This window comes from Xenopus laevis, chromosome 2L (assembly GCF_017654675.1).
Source record: "Xenopus laevis strain J_2021 chromosome 2L, Xenopus_laevis_v10.1, whole genome shotgun sequence".
In the NCBI taxonomy this organism is placed as follows: Eukaryota; Metazoa; Chordata; class Amphibia; order Anura; family Pipidae; genus Xenopus; species Xenopus laevis.
In genome coordinates this window covers 117,825,398-117,846,536 of record NC_054373.1, presented here as the reverse complement: position 1 = coordinate 117,846,536, position 21,139 = coordinate 117,825,398, and the positions used below count along the sequence as shown (strand labels likewise).

The 21,139-nt window shown below is 37.7% G+C and overlaps 1 protein-coding gene across 1 annotated transcript in view; it reads left to right on the top strand.

Annotated features, from left to right (window-relative positions):
* Window positions 1-1,731: 1,731 nt before the first annotated feature.
* The window catches only part of ube3a.L (ubiquitin protein ligase E3A (human papilloma virus E6-associated protein, Angelman syndrome) L homeolog), a 29,868-nt gene continuing 10,460 nt past the window's right edge, over window positions 1,732-21,139 (top strand). The window contains exons 1-4 of the mRNA XM_018247117.2: window positions 1,732-2,018; window positions 10,083-10,127; window positions 17,917-18,227; window positions 19,297-20,543. Of these exons, the coding sequence (XP_018102606.1) occupies window positions 1,906-2,018; window positions 10,083-10,127; window positions 17,917-18,227; window positions 19,297-20,543 (1,716 nt within the window). The 5' untranslated portion in view covers window positions 1,732-1,905. The remainder of the gene's footprint in view (window positions 2,019-10,082; window positions 10,128-17,916; window positions 18,228-19,296; window positions 20,544-21,139) is intronic.

Here is a 21,139-nt window from a genome sequence, read left to right as displayed (position 1 = left end):
TCGCAGGGTGGGCCAAAAGCATAGAGATCTGGATTGTATCAAGGGGCCTATGAGCGCAAATGAGAGGGCGGGGGGCGATGCAATGGCCCTCGAGGGATGAGTAATAAGATGTAGTAATAAGAATATTTTTGTAGCCTTATGGAGCATTTATTTTTAGATGGAGTCAGTAAACCCCATTTGAAAGCTGAAAAGAGTCAAGACACATTTAAAAAAAAAAAATATATATATATATATAAAAAAAAAATAATGATACAGTTTGCAATTCGTTTTCAAAGGCTTTTGAGTTCTTTGGCTCTTTATTCAGCAGCTTTCCAGTTTGCAAATTCAATCTGATTGCTAGGGACCATGCACTGATTTAATTGAGACTGGAATTTAATTGGGAGAAGCCTGAATAGCAATACGAGTAATAAAAAGTTGCAATAATAATACATTTGTAGCTTTTCTTTTTTTTTTTTTTTTTTTTTAGATGGAGTCCTTGACCCCCATTTGAAAGCTGGGATGAGTCAGAAGAGGGAAAATAATTCAAAAACTATAAAAAAAAATTAAAATAAATAATAACAATGAAGACCAATTGAACTGGTCATTCTATAACATTCTAAAATTTTGAACCAATCCTTTATAGTATCAGTTTTAAAAAAACAAATAGTAAGAATTAAAAAAAAACATAAAGGAATTGGGGAAAAAAAGGTATTTATTTCTGGTAAACACATACCTCCCAACATTTTGGAAGTAAAAAGAGGGACAAAATTTTTTTTTCGCGTGTAGCGCAGTGAATTTTTGACCACGCCCATTTCTGTGGCCACACCCCCTAATTACCATGTTTATTTTACAAAATTTCCCAGGTTATGAAAGCTTGAAAATATTTCTCCTTATCTAAACTGTTTTCTTTGTGTCTCAAAATTGTTACAAAGTATCTTATTTGTTAGCTGTTCTGTGCTCTCTGCTAAAAGCCAATTAAGTGAGAAACTTTGTTTCTTTTTCTGGCTGTTCAGTGCAGAGAAAATAGGGACTTTACAGTATAAATGAGGGACTGCAGGTTGAGCTGTCAAAAGAAGGACTGTCCCTCTGAAAAAGGGACAGTTGGGAGGTATGTACACTATGGGGCACATTTATCAAGGGTCGAATATCGAGGGTTAATAAACCCTCGAATTCGACCCTCGAATTCGAAGGATTTAGCTCAAAAAAACGATCAAACGATAAAATCCTTCGAATCGACCGATTTTAACCGATCGATCGAAGGATTTCTCTACGATCAAAAAAAGGTTAGAAAAGTGATGGGGAAGGTCCCCATAGGCTAACATTGTACCTCGGTAGGTTTAAAGTGGCGAAGTATGTAGTCAACGTTTTTTTTTAAAGAGACAGTACATAGAATTATCGAATGGTCGAATAGTCAAACGATTTTTAGTTTGAATCGTTCGAAAGTCGTAGTAGCCTATTGGAACTTTTTTTTCATTCGAATCCTTCACTTGAATTTAGTAAATGTGCCCCTATGAAAACAACCAAAGTGAATAAAGTGTTTAGAAAGTGGACAAGCCCTGGTGCAGGTGGGCATGGCTAGCAACCAACACAAACAAATACTACTTTCTTACACTGACAGGAGCCGCAGCACTGCAAACAAGTGAGCAGAGACAGACTACTGTTATTTACTAGCGCTTATTATTGTGCAACACTGAAATACTTCGTCACTCCCCTACGTGCCGCGTCGGTGCGCTTATACGTGAAGTCGTGACGTCACAATCTCGCGATATGAGGCTTTTGACGTCTGGATTAGCTGTCCGGCAGAAACCAAGGAGCTGGCTATTTACGGCGTTGCGGGACGTCTAAGCAGCAATCCGGGACGTGTTAAGAATATCGGGTTTGTTTGGCGGCATGCAGTAGTGTTGTGGTTTGTATTGGGGGTCTCGCATGAGTTCCCCGGATAAGAGGCGGCAGCAGGAGAGAGCGGGAGCCCCGGAGCCAGAGGAAAGGAGGACCAACACCCCCCGCAGCAGCCCGGGACACAGCCCTGAAGGAGACAGGTCAGCAAGTTTGTTGTTACAGCATGGACGTGTGCAGTGTCACAGCCAGGGCTGTTTCATTCAACTCACTTGTGTTTCAGGATTGGATCGACTCTGCAGCACTGTCTGTCTTTCCATATCCAAACGCCTATTACATGGCTGACTAGTAATCCCTTCTGATTCTGTATTGCTTTACTCTGCTCCCCTGTGCCATACACACGATCCCTCTCTCATCATCATATTCTTCTTTATGTACCACCGGCAAGTGCTTTTCATATTTTAGCCAACAGGAGAAACAAACAAGCAATGATTAATGACTGATGAACCCGCAGATTTGCAGGCTTCTTTTTAAATGCACTTTACTTACTCTTTAAATGTACATTTATAATAATCCTGCTGCCCACACTACTTAGATGTTCATTTACAACATGAGCTGGAACTAGAGCAAGTTGTCACACACTATAGAGTACTGTAACAAGACTAAATAAATCCATGTGTTCCTACCTACATCATTGGCATAGACATACAAGCAGAGGTTGCTATCACTTGTAATAAATGCAAGGTGCAGGCAGATAAACTGCAGGTAAGTATATATCAAATTACAAGCCCATCCGTCTGATGCTCTTTTTTGACATGTGCTAAATAAACACTACCATCATTTTGACAGATCCAGACATGTTCTTGTAAATTATATGGATATTATAAGTTACAGAGGAATTTCATGTCCATATAAAAACACGAAGCCAAAACTCCGAAATAACTTCTAATATCCGAATATTTTGCAACTGGGGCTACTTTATTTATTCTAATACACACATTTCCGTGAGTCATGTGACAGAAATGACATCAGAACTCACCGTTTATAACTGATGACATCAGAACTCACCGTTTATAAGGATATAATTTACAAGATATTTATTAGATTTTGTGTATTATATAATATTCTCCCTGCTGAATGCCCAGTCTTGGAATGCTGTCTTCACATGTGTCTTGTTTACTTCATTTTTGCCAATTTTTCAATAAATGCTCTAAGGGGCCATATTTGCTTTTTACAGAATTTTGCTCATGTATATATATTACACCTAGGGTTGCCACCCGGCCGATATTTTACCGGTCTAGCGGGTAAAACACCCGCCAAGACTGGGGCCGGTATTGCAGATTTACCAGCAATGCAGCTGCCAGTAAATTTAGTGTCAATGATCTTGTATTTTAAAGTATGATAAGTGCAGTTTGAGTGGACCTTATGTGCTCATATTATGCTATAGCTGGCATAATAAATTGCAAGTTCAGCCCAAATAAAACTTGTTTTTAAATGGAATAATCTGATATAAATGTTTACTAACATTGGAGATAAATATCTCTGGAGTTGTTGCCCATGATAGTAGAAGATTGAACAGCACCACCAACTCTTCAAATGGTTAAAAAGCCTTTATTTATGCTTTTGTGGGCATCACCGCAACGTTTCAGGCCATGCGGCCTTTTATCAAGCTTCAAGTTTGTTGCCCATGCCATCAGCATTTAGGCTAAGGCCACACTAGGCGATAGCGCCGCGATTTGACTCGCGGCGACTTTTCGCCGCGACTTTTAAGCAATCGCTGGGGAAACTTTTGCGCTGGCGTCTATGGGGAATCGCGTAAAATCGCCAGCGTAAAAACACACGCGGCGATCTTTTCTCTACTGTCGCTCGAAATTGCCTCGCTAGGCGATTTCGAGCGACAATAGAAAAAAGATCGCCGCGTGTGTTTTTACGCTGGCGATTTTACGCGATTCCCCATAGACGCCAGCGCAAAAGTTTCCCCAGCGATTGCGGCTTAAAAGTCGCGGCGAGTCAAATCGCGGCGCTATCGCCTAGTGTGGCCTTAGCCTTAGATTTAAACAGTAAGCTACTAGTTAGAAAACAAAAGCAAAGATCTGATTGATTGCTATGGGCAACATCTCCGGAGATGTTTATCTCCAATATATGTACACATGATAACCCACTAGTCACAGCCAAAGTTTTGGGCAAATTTCTAATATAGAAGAAAACTTGTCTCTGTGACAGAAAATAATTATTGTTAAGATCCTTTATCACAAATGTAATACAGGGTGTCGTCACAGCATTTAAAGAAGTGGTTCACCTTTAAGCTAACTTTAAGTATTTTTAGTATAGAATGGCCAATTTTGAAGCAACATTTCAATTGGTCTTCATTTTTACTTGTTTTTTTTTTTATAGTTTTTGATTTTCCTTCTTCTGATTCTTTCCAGATATCATATGGGTGTCAAGGACCCCATCTAAAAAATCTGTAAGGCTACAAATGTATTGTAATTGCGACTCTGAACCACTCTGAACAATCTTAACCTCTAAATGCATTGTCTTTTTTCCTGGCCTTCGTTTTCTCTGCATATCCGCAAAGCTGAGCAAAATTCATTTCTCTCCACGGAGGCCCTTTGAGTAAAAATGACCTGCTTGTTGAATGGGAAGTTCATTTTTGTTGTCTTCCGTTTCACTAGTCTGTGATAGACCCATTGTTTACATGTGGAAGTAGCCATTTACTCTCTTTTTTTAATTATATGTATACATTGTACATACTATATACAAGTATCAGATGACCCATGCTGCTGCTTCTGGTTTTTCCTTTTTTGTTTTTTTAATGATACCATTGAGAAACATCAACTGTTTTGGTGAATCATTGTAAACCACGCTACCAACTAATAAAATAATGCTTTATGTGCATGGGTGAGGCACTTCGCTTTAACTGTGATGGCTGATTTGTGATTTTTGTAACGCGTGTGTACTCTAATTCCAGTCTATGCAATATCGCACCACGGTCAATTTAGTTGTTTGTGCACTTCTCTTTTTCTGGAGTTCTTTGATTTTCCCTTTGTGAGGGATTTCCTTGTTTAAAGAAGCTGAGTTGAAGTTTATGGGCTTAACGTTTCTATTGTTTAAGATGAACCTTTCCATGTTTTCTAGGGCAGCTACAAAATCTTTCCTTTCATTTATGCTTAAGAAATGGATGCAAGATAGTGATTTCTATAACAGTATAAACTTTTTCCTCTGTCATTTTTAACATTTTAAAAGTCTGTTCTTGACGGCAAACATCAACTGTTATTTTTTATATGAGAGCATGGCTGGAGTTCTTTCTGTATTGGATTACTAGAAAGGAATGCAAGTGGGATGTATCGCAGAGAATCTATAGTCTCCTAGATCTGAATCCTTAAACTGATAGACCTGGTCTCCCTAATGGCAAATCAAATGCATATTAACGCATCATTATTGAGTTTATGTAAACTGTGACATAGGGAGTAACGATAACTACACATTTCAAATGATTACAAATTTAAAGTGGGCCATACAGGTCTCTTATGGAGTGCACTGTTGTCATCACAGTTATTAATATATTATTAACACAAAAGTAAGACTCCATTTGCATAATATAATATATAACAGGACACATCAGCATGTGTGTTACTCATTTTGGCACATGCAGTAAGAGTGAGACTTCCTTAATATTAAGTAAAACTGTTATATTTTGAAGCCATTGTTACTCTTAAAGGATTCTGTCATGATTTTTATGGTGTAGTTTTTATGTCTAAATTACACTGCAAATAATTCACTCTACCATATAAAATTTAATTCATGAACCAATTAGTGTATTTATTTAGTTGTAATATTGGTGTGTAGGCAGCCATGTCCGGTCATTTTACCTGGTCATGTCCCTTCAGAAACTGCCATTACTGCACTATGGAACTGCTTTCTGGCAAACTATTGTTTCTCCTACTCAATGTAACGTAAGGTGTTGCAGTGGGACCTGGATTTTACTATTGAGTGTTGTTTTAAGATCTACGAGGGAGTGGTTATTTTGTGTTAGGGTGCTATCTGGTTACCTTCCCATTGTTCTGTTGTTAGACTGCTGGGGGAAAGGGGAGGGGTTTACTCAAATTTATTTATATTACTCAAATTTGCAGTACAGCAGTAAAGAGTGACTGAAGTTTATTAGAGCACAGGTCACATGACTGGGGCACATGGGAAACCGACAATATCTCTAGCCCCATGTCAGATTTCAAAATTAAATATAAACCAAACAGTTTGCTTTAACGAAAAATGGATTTCATTGCAGATGTCTGCTGGAGCAGCACTATTAACTGATGTGTTTTGAAAAAAAAATTATTGTTTTCCATGACAGTGTCCCTTTAAAGGGGAATCTCCTTAACTGGAAATGACTTTGCTGGTTTGCTTCTTTACAGACAGCCATGGCTATTTGGCGAGTGATACATTGCCCAATCTCTCTATTAATGTACAGTGACTATGTACATAGTCATGTAAATAGAGGCTGTTGCAGCTGTCAGGGCAAGTGCATACTGTTACCTAAGCCTGAAAAATACCTCTGATGCTGTACATGCTTTCACTAATTTTCTATAGCAAACACTTGCAGTTTAATTCCGCAGCATAGTAGCTCTTGCTTCCTGCAGCTGAAACTTTGCTGTATGTTGGTGAAAGCTCAACTACAAAAATAGGGGACACAAGCTGCAAAATGGGAAAGGCGTTTTGGGTAAAAATCTAGAAAAATGCATTTGTGACATAGATTGTACCAGATAGATGAGCAGCTAATATACACTAATGATCTATTCCTACATATGAATCTCTATTTACTGTCTTGTAACCGAGCAGCAGCGAATTAAAGGGCCAGTAACTCTACTAAAAAGAAAGGTGTGTCATATAAATATGCTGCTGTGTAGAATTTGGGGTTACCATTCACGGCGAATACGGCTGTAGGGCACATGTTATTATGCTCATAAGCTGTGTATAATACACTGATTTTAGTACTTAACCAGTGAGAAAATGGGTCTGAATATGATTTATGGCTCTCTACAGAACTATGCAATCAAAAACATAGAAGAGTGAGGCAAAAATATAAAAAATACAAACATTTTAAAATGGCACTCCCAGAACATCTCTTCACTGATACCACTATTAGTCAATGAAGTATAAGTTATTTGCCAAACACACCATTTCTTATGTGTCCAATTTAACACGAGGAGGTCATGGGCTCATTGTGGGGATTTTTCTGCACATCAGTCTCTACTACTAAATTTGTTTGCAGGTATAACTTATTCGCCATAGGGTGTTTTACACAGGCAGCAGGGACTTTAAGATACTAAGAGCAGACTATGGCTTTCAACTCACTCCGATTCCTGAAACAGTCTCATTTATCTGAATGTGCAATTTCATCAGTGGACCACAACAAAACAACCCCAAATGATTTATTTGTAGACGTAATAAAGTAAGCTTTATTTAGGCACAAAATAAAAATTCAGTAGAACCCTTATTTTATGTATATAATCACAGCAATCCATTTTAATTTGAAATACAATAAATATTGTGTTAAGCATTCCATCATTAATGTATAAGGGGCACGTGCAAGGCTTCTCTGACAGTTACATACACAACCTAAAGCAATAAGTGCTTTGTTGGACTTTACTATTTACAGACAGAACCAGAGCAAAAAATGTTATATTGAAGTTGCACTGTAAAATTGTAAAACATTCTAGGGTTATAGACATGACCAATTGAAGTTATAAGATATAGAGGTCGTGTAAACATTCCCCAAAGTATTATTTTGCAAACCTATTTTCCATATACTTGGATGCTAAAAATTATTTGGGGCTGATTTATAAACGTATTTTGCGCTAGCACTTGTGTAATTGAACCCAAAGTTTTGAAAAACAGCCCTTGTGTGTCATTTTTCCATGTTATATTGGTCCATAGTATAAGTCAGGGGAGACAAAGATACTTATTTGTGGGTTTTTATTGCCTTGATCTGCACTTAATTTCTCAGTGGGATGGTATACATTTGTTGCCGTCATTAATAGCCAATAAATGCCCCAGTCCAACAGCTGCTAGGGCTAAAACAATTCTATTCACTGTATCAGTTCAGATTATTTTTTTCGTCTTCTATATATAAAATATATAGTAAATTCACTCTGTGTAAGCAAATACTAGATAAAAAAAAGTCTGGTAAACTTTGTGTGTATGTAAGCCAGGGGTGTCCAAACTTTTTGCAACGAGGGCCAGATTTGGTGAGGTGAAAATGTGTGGGGGCTGACCATTCAGCCTGACATCCATTCCGAGGTAGCTAGCTTGTGATCAGGATCATTCACTCCTGGAGATGGATGCGTACACTGCGTTTAGTAATTGGAGTCGGTTTGGACTTATTCTCCGCGCCTCATTTAAACAAGGAATTGCATAGCCGTAATAATTGGGCACATTAGTTATTAGTGAAATGATCTGCCAATTGGTCTATACTGCTGCCTGTGTGCTGAATGTGTTAGCAATAGACACGCACGGAGTGACGCACCGCTCCTGCATACTTTAGTTTACCATACTGGCACGTCAGTACGTCTATTGCACCTTCAGCCCTAAAGTATGTGAGAGCAGCGTGTTACTACGTGTCTATTGCTAACACCTTCAGCACACAGGCAGCAGTATAGTGGCAGATCATTTCACCAATGTGCCCAAATATTACGGCTTCGTGATTCCTGATTGCACTGTGCTGGGGGGCCACATTATTATTAATTTCATAACAGAGGCTGAGGGCCAGTGTAAATTTGAAAACGAGCTGCAATTGGCCCCGGAGCCGCACTTTGGATCTGATGCTGCATATGATATAGGTGAAGTGTGGATTTATTTTATTATGCCGGAGACCTTGTGCTTTTTGGGCAAGATCAATCTGGATAACTCATGGCCAACAAAAATCTCCTTTGGAGCATAATTTAAGGGATGTGTACTGTATGCTGCATTTTTTATCTTCTTTCTCATTCCAACACTTAATCATGCAGAATAGCAATCTTCTCTGCAAATAGTCATCTCCTTCTCTTGGAGCTTTTCATTCAAATTGAAGGGGGTTGTTTACTAAAATCCGAATATCTTATTATTAACTCCCTTGCCTGATTTTAGCTTATTTATTTATTAAAAAACTCTTATTTAATCAGATTGCGGAAAAACTCGATAAAATCGTGTGAAAACCCCAAATCGCTTGAATTTTTCAGACTTTTGTTCTTGGATTGTTCGAATTTTTTAAGTTTTTGCCAAAAAATCCTGAGAAAGTTGGATTTTCTGGCTAAATCCAGCGCAGACCACGAAAACGTCAAATTGAGATAGGTTCCCCTTATACTGGACCTCGACAGGTCTGAGATGGGGAATTTTTGGATTCAGCCGTTTTGCAGCATTGTCGCATGCTGCATCTGCATTCGACAGTCGTGTCGCGTCGGATCAATGCTGAGACACCATGCGACAATGCATTCACTTACCTTATTTCCGTCGCATGCGATTTTATTTTCGATATTTCGCAACTCAACCTTTAATAAATAATCCCCGAAGTTTAAATAAACTGCAATGAATGTCATAGTAGTTCAACCAAAATTCCTTTAACATACAAAATAATTCTTATCTAATGCACATCTTCAAAAACAAGGGTTTTTAGTTCGTTTTAAGATTATTAAATTGCTAAACAACAGTATCAAAGTAAAATCAATGTGGTGATCCTAACCACCATAGTGTTTGAGTTATCACTTGACCAAAGACCTTAAAAGCTGATCCTCCCAGGCTTCTCTCTTTGTATAGGAGAGAAATCTCCAAGACCATCAGGCTTTTTTTTAAATGCAACATCTACCATGGAAGAATTGGTTTTTGGGGGATACTACAGCCACATTGAAGTTTGACCTGCAATAACTGCTAAAATACAAATGAATTGTGGGAGAACTTCAAGACTATTTTGAGCATATGTAAACAACAAAGACCATTTTCTTTATCATATCTGTTTTTTGGGAAATAATCAGGCCCAGCATACTAAATATTTTGCTTTTCTGATTTTGTGGTAAGAGAAGTGACAAATTTACCAAAGAACATTGCAGCATTAAAAATGTCCCAAGTGCCACTATTCTAAGAAGAAACCAATGAAATATAAAACCTATTAAGAAGATATGTTATCCCTTAACTAAGGCTTATGCCCTGCATTACAGTGAAAATTGGGTGAGCCTGAAATACAGGTAACTGGAAAGCTCTGGTATAAGACTAAAAAATATATATATTTATATATTTTACAGATCACCAGGAGACCCTCATTCAGAGAATCTAGAAAATAGCCGAATGTAAGTATATCTGAAGCACACATGCCTTACATACAATGCCTTTGTACATCAAATATTTAAACAATATTGATTTCTTTGAAGAGCTCTTGGATAAGTGTCTGCCTTAAGCATAATGTTTATGGACCTACGTGATCAAAAAGGTGCACGTGAAATTGCGTTTTTCTCAAAATATATACTTTTATTATAGATCAAGTTTTCCAAGCAGTTCAGTCTAGTTTACCTTCAAGTTAATATCTTTCAAGAAAATCTTATTAGCAACTTTTCAAATGGTGGCCATGTTTTATAGTATTAATTATTTGCTGCCTTCAACCTTGTTGCAGTTTTTGAGAGTGGGTCACTGCAGGGGTGATCCTGGCCCCCCCTCCCCTGGAAATTCGCTCTTAAAGTACTAGGAGCAGCATTTTTGCCTAAGGCGACAGCCTCAACTCGCCTCATTGGCGAAGCACCCCTGGGTCAATGACCCAGGCAGGCAAAAAAAAAAACGATTGCTCTGCGTGGCTACAGTTTCATTGTTGTTATTATTGCTTAATATTTTATTCAGGCTCTCTCCTATTTATATTTGTCTTTCATTCAGATCACTGCCTAACAAAACCTTAATGACTGTTCTTTTGGGCAGTTGAACACCAATTCTGCCTTGAGGTGTGGTAGCATCGCTCTACACTGTCACGTTAGCTCTCCCATTAAATGGCATGAAAACAAAACAAAACAAAACAAACTAAAGAAAGTGGAGTATTGCCCTCACTTTCAATGCCAAATGTCATTGTCCAAGCTTCTGGTATAACCTTGATAGACATATCAATTTAGTCACAGTTATTTTCCTTTTCTTTCTTGTACATGAGATAATCTTCTTCCATTGTAGCTTTTAGTGACAAATATTTGGAAACACATTTAGCAGTGCTTCAACTTATTGACACACAAGGTGTTAGCCTTACTGAAATAACAAAGTATCATCAGCAACAATGCCCCCAAAATGCTTTTTCTTCAAATTGCTAATGTTGTGGGAGAACAAGTGTTCTCTTTCGATACTGTGTGTCATAGCAAATGTCAGAGGGACTATTGAAAGATTCTATAGAGAGTACACCATCTATTGGGCCTGTGGAGGGCTGCTTAGCCCCTCTTAAAAAGCTTGTTCTTGGTCTAAACTTTGTCATAGCCAGTGATTTTTCCAATGTAAAATGGGAAAGGGTTATTGCAGTGTATGAATATAAAAAGATAGGAAGGGGCACTCACCAGATCAGGGCTAGGCAACCTGTGTCTCCGGAGCCTCATGCGGCTCTTCATCCTGCTTGCATCGGCTCTGTTATTCGGCTTTGCCTGTCATGTCGTCTATACAGCCCTTGCACCTGCTGGTGACTTCTTAAATGTACACCCTTGGTAAGCTAACTGTTAGTTTACGGCTGTCACACACTCAGGAAGCCACAGCAGGTGCAAGGGCTGTATAGAAGTCCCAGGAGTGACAGGCAAGACCGAGCTGCAGCAAGATGATTCATCATGGTCCTTACTGGGGTCACACACTCAAGACAAGAGAGGGAAGATCAGCATGGAGCTTCAGAAACAGAAGTCACAGATGAGAACACTAGCATTTAATAGGGCTATTCAGTGTTTAATTTATTTCAAAGTAGGCCTACATATACACACTGCACTTCTGTTTGTTGTATTCTGTTGTTGTAATAGTTAAAATGAAAAAAGGTTAAAACTTTTAAAACTTTATAAGCTTTATGTTTTGCGGCTCCAGACTATTTTTCTTTAGTGGAAGAGGGGGGCAAAATGGCTATTTTGATAGTAAAGGTTGCTGACCCCTGCACCAGATTATGAAAAACAATCTTTTAGCAATAGGCTTGAATGTGATAACAAATGCTGAAAGGTTTTCGGGTGTTTTTTGGGGGGGGTACCTTTTACATTATGGGAAGACCCTTTATCAGGATAACATTATGTCCCAATCATTCTGTATTATTTAATGCACATGTACCTTCAACATTTCAATTACATTTTTCTATGTAGTGAGCTAATTTAATTAACCGAAATCCATGTTACAATAGCAATAACAAATGCACTTAAACATGACCAGAGTATCCACAATATATCAATTGTTAGATCAATTGACGTATTAGCATAGATAGCAGCCTGGTTATGACCTAGCTAGATAGTTGGTGGTCTCCTTTTACCTTGCATATGAAACCTATCACTTGATATAAACTAGATGTTCCTCTAGTATCATGTAACTAATGATGCCCTAAAGCTGGCCATGCATGTAGAAGTGAAATTGTACTTCACTTTCTGCTGTTCTGATCATTTGGGCTGGTGGTCTGAATGAACACAATAATAGAAAGGTGGCCATAGTGTGTATGGCCCCTTGTACTGTATCCTTTCTTTTAGCCAAATCAGTTCAGTGGCAGTTTCATCATTTAGACTGTTCCACTGTAGCTCCTGTCCAGCATACTTTGACAGTTGCACAATAAAAATGACACTGAGGTCCAATCTCATGACATTTATCCAGTTACAGCTGCTCAAATCAGTATTGTGGCACTTCTAGCTTAGCATCCAGCTTGAGTAGATGGACGGAAGTGCCACTTTACCCATTAAAGCACTCAAATTTCATTTTTAATACCGTTGTTTATAGTGTGAAAATTGCTTATTTTTTTCCAGGTGATTGTCAACTAAATTTCCAGCGTAATTGTACTGGGTAACTGCACCAGTATTATTAAATTAGCCCTAGTATAGTTTTAATTATCATGAATGCTTTTTTTTAGCTTTTTTAACATCACTGAGTGTGCCAAATGTTAATCATTTACCTGTGCCCCCGGGTAATAATCAGCCTCTTGGATCTTTTCTGCAGGCCAATACAAATGCACAGTAGAACAGCTAATTTTAGCTTTTCACTCTACTATTACTGGAGCCTACCAAGAATATTATGGCAGTGCTCCAACACTAGTACCCAGGGACTGTGCCGTTTTCTGTGACCAGGACCACTTGCCTGGGGACTCAGGTAAACTGGGTGGTACATAACATTTTGGCAGCCTGAGTGATTATAACTTTCCTTATCATGTAAAATTTCCCCCACTCCCATAACAGTAGTAGACTTAGTAGTGGGACAGTAGGGAAATTCTACCAGCCATGCAGAAAACGGATGTCATTTGTGAATGTGAATTCCTTCAGAACACTATTGAATTTGGCACGTTTTCAATCATTTTAGAATTTTCATTATCTCTTTCCAGATTGTTATATCACTGCTATGAGATCTTTTCAACTTCCATTATTAGATGCTGATTCACAAATTGGTTGAAAGAAATACTTTATAGTGACAAATAAGAAATCGTGCAGGAAGCCATAGATATAATTCCATTCTAACTAATTGTCTGTCATGCTGTTAGCAGTTCTTCTAAAATTGCCAATCTAGTTTATAAGGGAATATTAATTTATCTCTTGTTGGCTCCATTGCACATAAGCTGCACGATCAGCAAGTAGCTCACCTATCTGTTAATGTAATTGAAATATGTCAGTACTATAATAGTCAAAAAATGTTACTGCAGTTTTAATATTTTTATTGTTTTTAAACTATACTTTCAACTTTCCTCTTTTATTTTGTTACCACATATGAGTTCAACTAAAACTTTATGCATGAGTGTCCATATACTTGCAAATGAAATCTATTTTCGCTCATCTGTTAATTTCAGTTATGTAGATGCAGTGTAATGAAACAAGAAGATGCACATGTTCATAGATTTGCTGTATTTTTAGAAGCAATAGCTGACTGTTTCACGTTGTGCATGTCTATGGACTTTGCTAAGCTTTATTTAAATAGTATGTTGGCACCGTGTTTGCTATGTGACTGTGTGTGGCCTGAACTTGAAGTAGCACAGAAGTGTGACATTAGTGAACACTATCCATTGCAATGTTACCTCCATGCCATATGTTTAAAATAATGGGTTTATAAAACTGCTTACTGACTATCTGAGTGTAAAATGAAGTAAAAAGAGGTATTGCGTAACAATAAGAATGTAAAGATTTCCTTCAGAAATGTCTTTTTAGAACACTATCTTTAAAGGTGCAGTTTACCCCTTTGTTCAACATGATTTTCATGTATTTGGCATACATGAAAATTGCTTACTCTCTGCCTGTTCATTTAATCTTCAGGAAAAAAAAATCTATGGATTTGTTATTTCGTGAATTAAACAGGGAATGTTTTGTTGTTGCTATGTAAACCTCCCTTTGTTATGACTGTTTTGTTAGCAGGAGTCTATTATGCAGGGAGATTATCTCTGGTAATTAGGGATGGGCGAATTTTTTCGCCTTGTTTCGCCAAAAAAATGATGCCCATAGACTTGTATGGCGTTGTGCGTCAAAATAAAAAGACGAGCGTCAAAAAAATTTTGCCACACCACAAATCTTTTTTGGTGCCCATAGACTTTAATGGAGCATCGGCGACATTTCGCTGGTGGCGAATTTTTAACGAAACGGGTCAAATTCACCTATCCCTACTGGTAATCTAATTATTTACATTGCAAGGACCAAACGAGAAGTATCTTCTGTTTCCCTGTTAGGCTCGAGTTTACAAAATCCATAGGTATTTTGTTATTAAAACAATAGGCAGAAATTTGTTAATAACTCATTGAGCTTATGTTGAACAAAGGGGCTATATAGTTATATGCCATACTATTTAAAACTTAATGTGCACCACACTGAACCTGGAGCAAAGCCAAGCTTACTCCTGAACAGTGGAACATACTTACCTCAGAATAGTTGTTACTGCAAAAAGTCGCTCCTCAAAAGTGTGGTGAGTGATTTTCTTTAGCAAGGCACTGTATACTAATTTCTGTGAAAAATATTTGGGGGATAAGCCAAATAGAAGTGTGTGACCTTTGCAGCATGTGAATGTTGCAGATTGTTTATTTGCAATTTCTGTCTGCCACAAAATTCATGCTATACACTCATAGTAACCATTATTATATATGCATATTTCTTCTGGAGTAGTAGTTTATTAGACATGCAAAACATCTGGTGTACCAAAGCTAAGATTATCTTCTTTGAAACTGTACATAGCAAGTTTATGTTTATTTGCATTTCTAAAACATTTAGGGGGTTATTTATCAAAGGTCGAATGTTAGAAATATGTGAGCTTTTTTTAAACTTCGAATGCACTCACAATTCGAATGGTTTCTAATTTAAGAAAAAACTTGAATGGAAAAAAATCTTGATTCAGTTCAGGGTTAACAACCCAAAAACTCCAATTGATCGATTTTTTTTTTTTTGGAAAAAAAATACGGAAAAGAACTCGAACGCCATGATGGCTATTAAAGTGGACGCTTCACCCAAAAAAATTATTCAGAATCCCATTTTATCACATTAGTCAAGCAAAATGAACTTTAATTACACTATATACATTTTTTGAATCTTGTTTCCTTCAGTCTGGGAATTAATAATTATAGCAAGCAGACAGGAGCCATTTTGTGGATACTGTTATTAAAGGAAAACTATACCCCCCAAACAATGTAGGTCTCTATTAAAAGATACTGAGTAAAACAGCTCATGTGTAAAACCCTGCTTCATGTAAATGAACCATTATCATAATAATATACTTTTTTAGTAGGATGTGCCATTGGGTAATCATAAATAGAAAATTGCCATTTTAAAAAATAAGGGCCGCCCCCTGAGATCGTAAGATTCACTGTGCACACATACAAACCACATGTAAGGTCACATGAGCCAATTAACAGACAGAGTTCTGCCTTTTGCTTCCATACTTCTTCCTGTTACAGTTAGAGTTGTAGTATTTCTGGTCAGGTGATCTCTGAGGCAGCACAGATAGAGTCAGGAAATGGTGGCTCAAGGCAAGAGATGTAAAAGGGCAATATTTATGTGAATATATATTCCAGTTTGGTAAGATTCTTTAATATGTCATTCAATTTGATATAAACTATCTGTTGCTTAAGTATTCATTTTGGGGGTATAGTTTTCCTTTAAGACAAGCCTTGCATCATCTCAAAATCTTGTTTGTGCACCAGAATGGGGGACCTGATGTCCATCCACATACCCTGGCTACACAATTAAATGGTGACGAGAGAGGGGGAATGTGGGTAGATATCAAAGACATGCACAGTTTCTCGCTTAAAAACATTTATTGGTGCATATAAACCACAAAAAATAACATATCAATATTCAATTCGCACACACCACACCTCCTCTGATGAAGCGCCCAATAGCGCGAAACGCGTCAGGAGGGTGTGGCTAACAACAGGTAGGCAGACTGGGGGGGAGGCACTGCTTTGTGGTGTGTGCGAATTGAATATTGATATGTTATTTTTTGTGGTTTATATGCACCAATAAATGTTTTTAAGCGAGAAACTGTGCATGTCTTTGATATTTACCTTGGTTTAATTGGACCTGTGCACAGTACTCGCTGTATAGACAGCAGCTACCCCATAATTGATTTCTGTTTTACTACAAGGAATGTGGGTAGAGCAGTGACATCTAGTAAGTTCTGAATGGAAAGTAAAAGCAATTGTCTGCCCCGCCTCTATGCCTAAGGCATAGAGGAGGGGCAGACAATATTTGATTGACAGCTGAGATTTTTTAATGAGCGTACAACAGCTATGAATGCTTTAATAAAAAAATTAAATTGGATTTCATGTTTAATTTAAAGAGGACGTTTATTATACAGCATTTTGTGTCTGGGTGGCAGGTCCACTTTAACATCTTCAAATAGTTCAAGGGACCTCTGCCTTTGACTTCTACATGACCGTGACAGGTTTTAGATGGTGTTTTTTCAGATTCAAGCTATTTCCAGGGTCGAGGGGAATAATAAATCTCGAAAAATTTTGAGTTAAAAAAAAAGATTTTTGACCAAAAAAATCACCTCACAAACTCAATTTTTTTTGTGGAAAACACAACTCGACCTTTGATAAATAACCCCTTAAACTATTTTGCTGATTTTTTTTTTATCTTAAAGGAATTGTTCAGTGTAAAAATAAAAACTGGGTAAATAGATAGGCTGTGCAATATAAAAAATGTTTCTAATATAGTTAGTTAGCCAAAAATGTAATGTATAAAGACTGGAGTGATTTCATGTATAACAAGTCAGTCAGAGCACTACTTCCTGCTTTTCAGCTCTCTTGGTTTACACTGACTGGTTGCCCTGGCTACCAGACAGAGATTTGAGGGGGGGCCACATGGGTCATTTCTGTTGCTTTTGAATCTGAGCTGAATGCTGAGGATCAATTACAAACTCACTGAACACATGTGGCCCCCCTTCAAGTCGCTGACTAGCTCAGAGTTATAGAGCTGAAAAGCAGGAAGTTGGATTCTGGCTGTTTTATTAGACATCAGTTCACTCCAGCCTTTATACATAACATTTTTGGCTAACTAACTATATTAGAAACATTTTTTATTTTGCACAGCTTATCTATTTACCCAGTTTTTATTTTCACACTGAACTATTCCTTTAATGGGAGAATGCCAAGCTTTGTCCAAGCTGAAACTTGGGAATTCCTACCAATATTGCCTGTGTTATTGGGATTGTGATTATTAACAAGTAGTATCAATAGCCACTGGATGTGTACATCTCAGACATACAGATTACATACAAGACAGATCAATACAAGAAGTAAAGAGTTTGTTAGACCGTCTTTGTAAGTAAGATGGCAATTTGCAATTCCAATTTAGATTTCTAAATAGTCTGGTTCCATTGTTCTGTGCATAAGTGATGGACTAGTCTTGCTTTACTAACAATGTGAATGAGCTTTGTATATGAAAGCTGTACTAATCCACATGCCTGTTTGAATGTTTGGAACAGGAAGCGAGCAGCTGCAAAGCATCTAATAGAACGCTACTACCACCAGTTAACTGAGGGTTGTGGAAATGAAACCTGCACGAATGAATTTTGTGCTTCCTGTCCCACTTTTCTTCGTATGGATAACAATGCAGCAGCCATTAAGGCCCTCGAGTTGTATAAGCTTAATGCAAAACTCTGTGATCCTCATCCTTCCAAGAAAGGAACAAGCTCATCTTATCTAGACAACAATTCGAAAAGCTCCCATAACAACTCCTGCACACAAAGAAAGATGAATAAGAAAGCCCTACATGGACCCAGAGACGACTATAAAGGTAACTTAGCAATGCATTTCTTTTAGCCTGTAAGAGTAGTGCTGCATATGTTGTTCAGCAATCAAATGTCCATATTTTGTATATTATCGCTTGTCATCTATGTACTTTATTTACTGCATTTCCTTTGTGTTTTTTCCGCCACAACTTTCTCTTGCTCTCCTTGTTACAGTGAATCTTTCATTTCTTCAGCATCTTATCTTATAAGACAAATGCATGCGGATATTCGTTGCCCTCAATGACATACTGGCCTGTTCAAAGGTTTTGTTATGCTTGGATAGGATTACATGTTTTGTTATTATTTGCTGTTATAAAGCAGTTAAAGTAAAATCTTAAAAAAGCTAGCAGGACCTGATAGGGAACTGAAGCATGTCTGTGCTTGTGTGAATGCAGGGCTGTGATTGGCTGTCCCCCTCCTACTATGCTTCTGGCAGGGACCGCTAGGACACACCCACTCCTTATTTGAAACACAGACCGGGACAAGTGAACATCTATAGGGAGCTCCAATAAAGCGGCTATTTTAATAGATAATATACATTTTTAGCACCATGTAAAAGCAACACCATATATTACTTATAATTGCCTACAAAATTAGGGTTGTTTCATTTATCCTATATGTCACACCATACAAGCGATCGAGAGCCCTGTCCAAAAAAGCTTACAATCTATAAGCACCGTGTAAGTTTTGTCACATGTAGAAATGCAATTTTCCACTGTGAAACAATGTCATAAAAAAACTAGTAGAGAATAGTAATCTTCTAAAAATGGTGAATAGCCAGTATAGCTAATTAATCATACTTCTTGTGTTTACTCTGATGAGGGTGAGGCAAGTCTAACGATTGTAAATCAAGGCCAAATTACGTTTAGTAAGGGGCTGATATCGGCCTTTGTATTTTAGCCCCGTCTGGCCCTAGCCTTAGTGTTCAGTAAAAATATTCTTGTATTATGTCTTTATTCGTTGTAGTAATATCGTAAAGTTGGCTGGTGGGCAGTTGTCTGTTTAACTTCCACCAAATAATGTTTTCAAACCACTAAAAACGCTAATTAAAACAAAATGTGTCCTTTTATTTAGATGTCACTTACTTATCTGAAGAAAAAGTGTATGAAATTCTTGAATTGTGTAGAGAAAGAGAAGACTACTCACCTTTAATTCGAGTGATCGGTAGAGTTTTTTCCAGCGCAGAAGCTTTGGTTCAAAGTTTCCGAAAAGCAAAGCAGCATACAAAGGAAGAGCTAAAATCCTTGCAAGAAAAGGATGAAGATAAGGATGAAGATGAGAAAGAAAAAGCTGCATCATTCGCTGCTGCAATGGAAGAAGATTCTGTGGCATCATCCTCAAGGTTAAGTGACCATTCACTAGGAGACAACAACATACAGAAACTAGGCCCTGAAGAAGTGTCTCTAGATATAGAAGCAGTTCGACGGGTGTATCACAGGTTACTTGCTAATGAGAAAATCGAAGCTGCCTTTCTAAATGCACTTGTATACCTTTCTCCTAATGTGGAATGTGACTTAACTTATCATAATGTTTATTCACGAGATCCCAACTATCTCAACTTGTTTATAATCGTCATGGAGAATGGTAATCTCCATAGTCCTGAATACCTGGAAATGGCGTTACCGTTATTTTGCAAAGCAATGAGCAAACTACCATTAACAGCACAAGCAAAGTTGATCTGTCTCTGGTCAAAGTACAGTGCTGAGCAGATTCGCCGAATGATGGAAACATTTCAGCAACTTATAACCTATAAAGTTATAAGCAATGAGTTCAACAGTCGAAATTTAGTCAACGATGACGATGCTATTGTTGCAGCAACAAAGTGCTTAAAAATGGTTTACTATTCAAATGTTGCTGGTGGAGAGATTGAAACCGACCATAATGAAGAGGAAGACGACGAACCTGTTCCTGAGTCCAGTGAACTAACTCTGCAGGAACTGCTAGGGGAAGAACGACGGAACAAAAAGGGTCCACGAGTAGATCCCCTTGAAACCGAACTCTGTGTTAAAACGATTGATTGCAGGAAACCTCTCATCCCGTTCGAGGAATTTGTTAACGAACCACTAAATGATGTCCTAGAAATGGACAAAGATTATACTTTCTTTAAAGTAGAGACTGAAAACAAATTCTCTTTTATGACTTGCCCATTTATCCTAAATGCAGTTACGAAGAATCTTGGTCTGTATTATGACAACAGAATCCGCATGTACAGTGAAAGGCGAATAACTGTTCTGTATAGTCTAGTACAAGGACAACAACTTAACCCCTATCTGAGGCTCAAAGTTCGGCGAGATCACATCATTGATGATGCTCTTGTTAGGGTAAGTTGTATCCTAAATCTGCTAAAAATAAGAATCTCAGTAACTGTCCAATTTCGGTGTATTTTATCCTGTTTATGTTAATATTTATATTATTTTTATATTTAAAGTGAACCTTCATTTTAGTTTTATGGTAATATATTCACTTCTGCTAGGAATACTGTGCTGCTATGTGTCACCGCTGACTGTTCATTCTCAGAGCAAATTCAAAATTGAAAAAGCAATATTTTGTTTGAAGCTTTGCATTGAGTAAATATGCAAACCACGTCAAAAGATTAAAAAAAAGTCGGTTTGAAAGTATTTTATCAATCCTTTTTTATGAGTGTTTTCCAAAAACTCTAAAAGCAAATCCACATGCGAGTGTCTGTGCAGTCTCTTGACTTGTGAAGGGGGTCACACGTTGATCCCTAGTAGGGATGCACCGAATCTACTGTTTTGGATTCGGCCGAACCCCCAAATCCTTCACGAAGGATTCGGCCGAATACCGAACCCGAATGCAAATTAGGGGTGGTAAGGGGAAAGCATTTTTTACTTCCTTGTTTTGTGACAAAAAGTTATGCGATTTCCCTCTCCGCCCCTAATTCAGATTCGGTACAGGC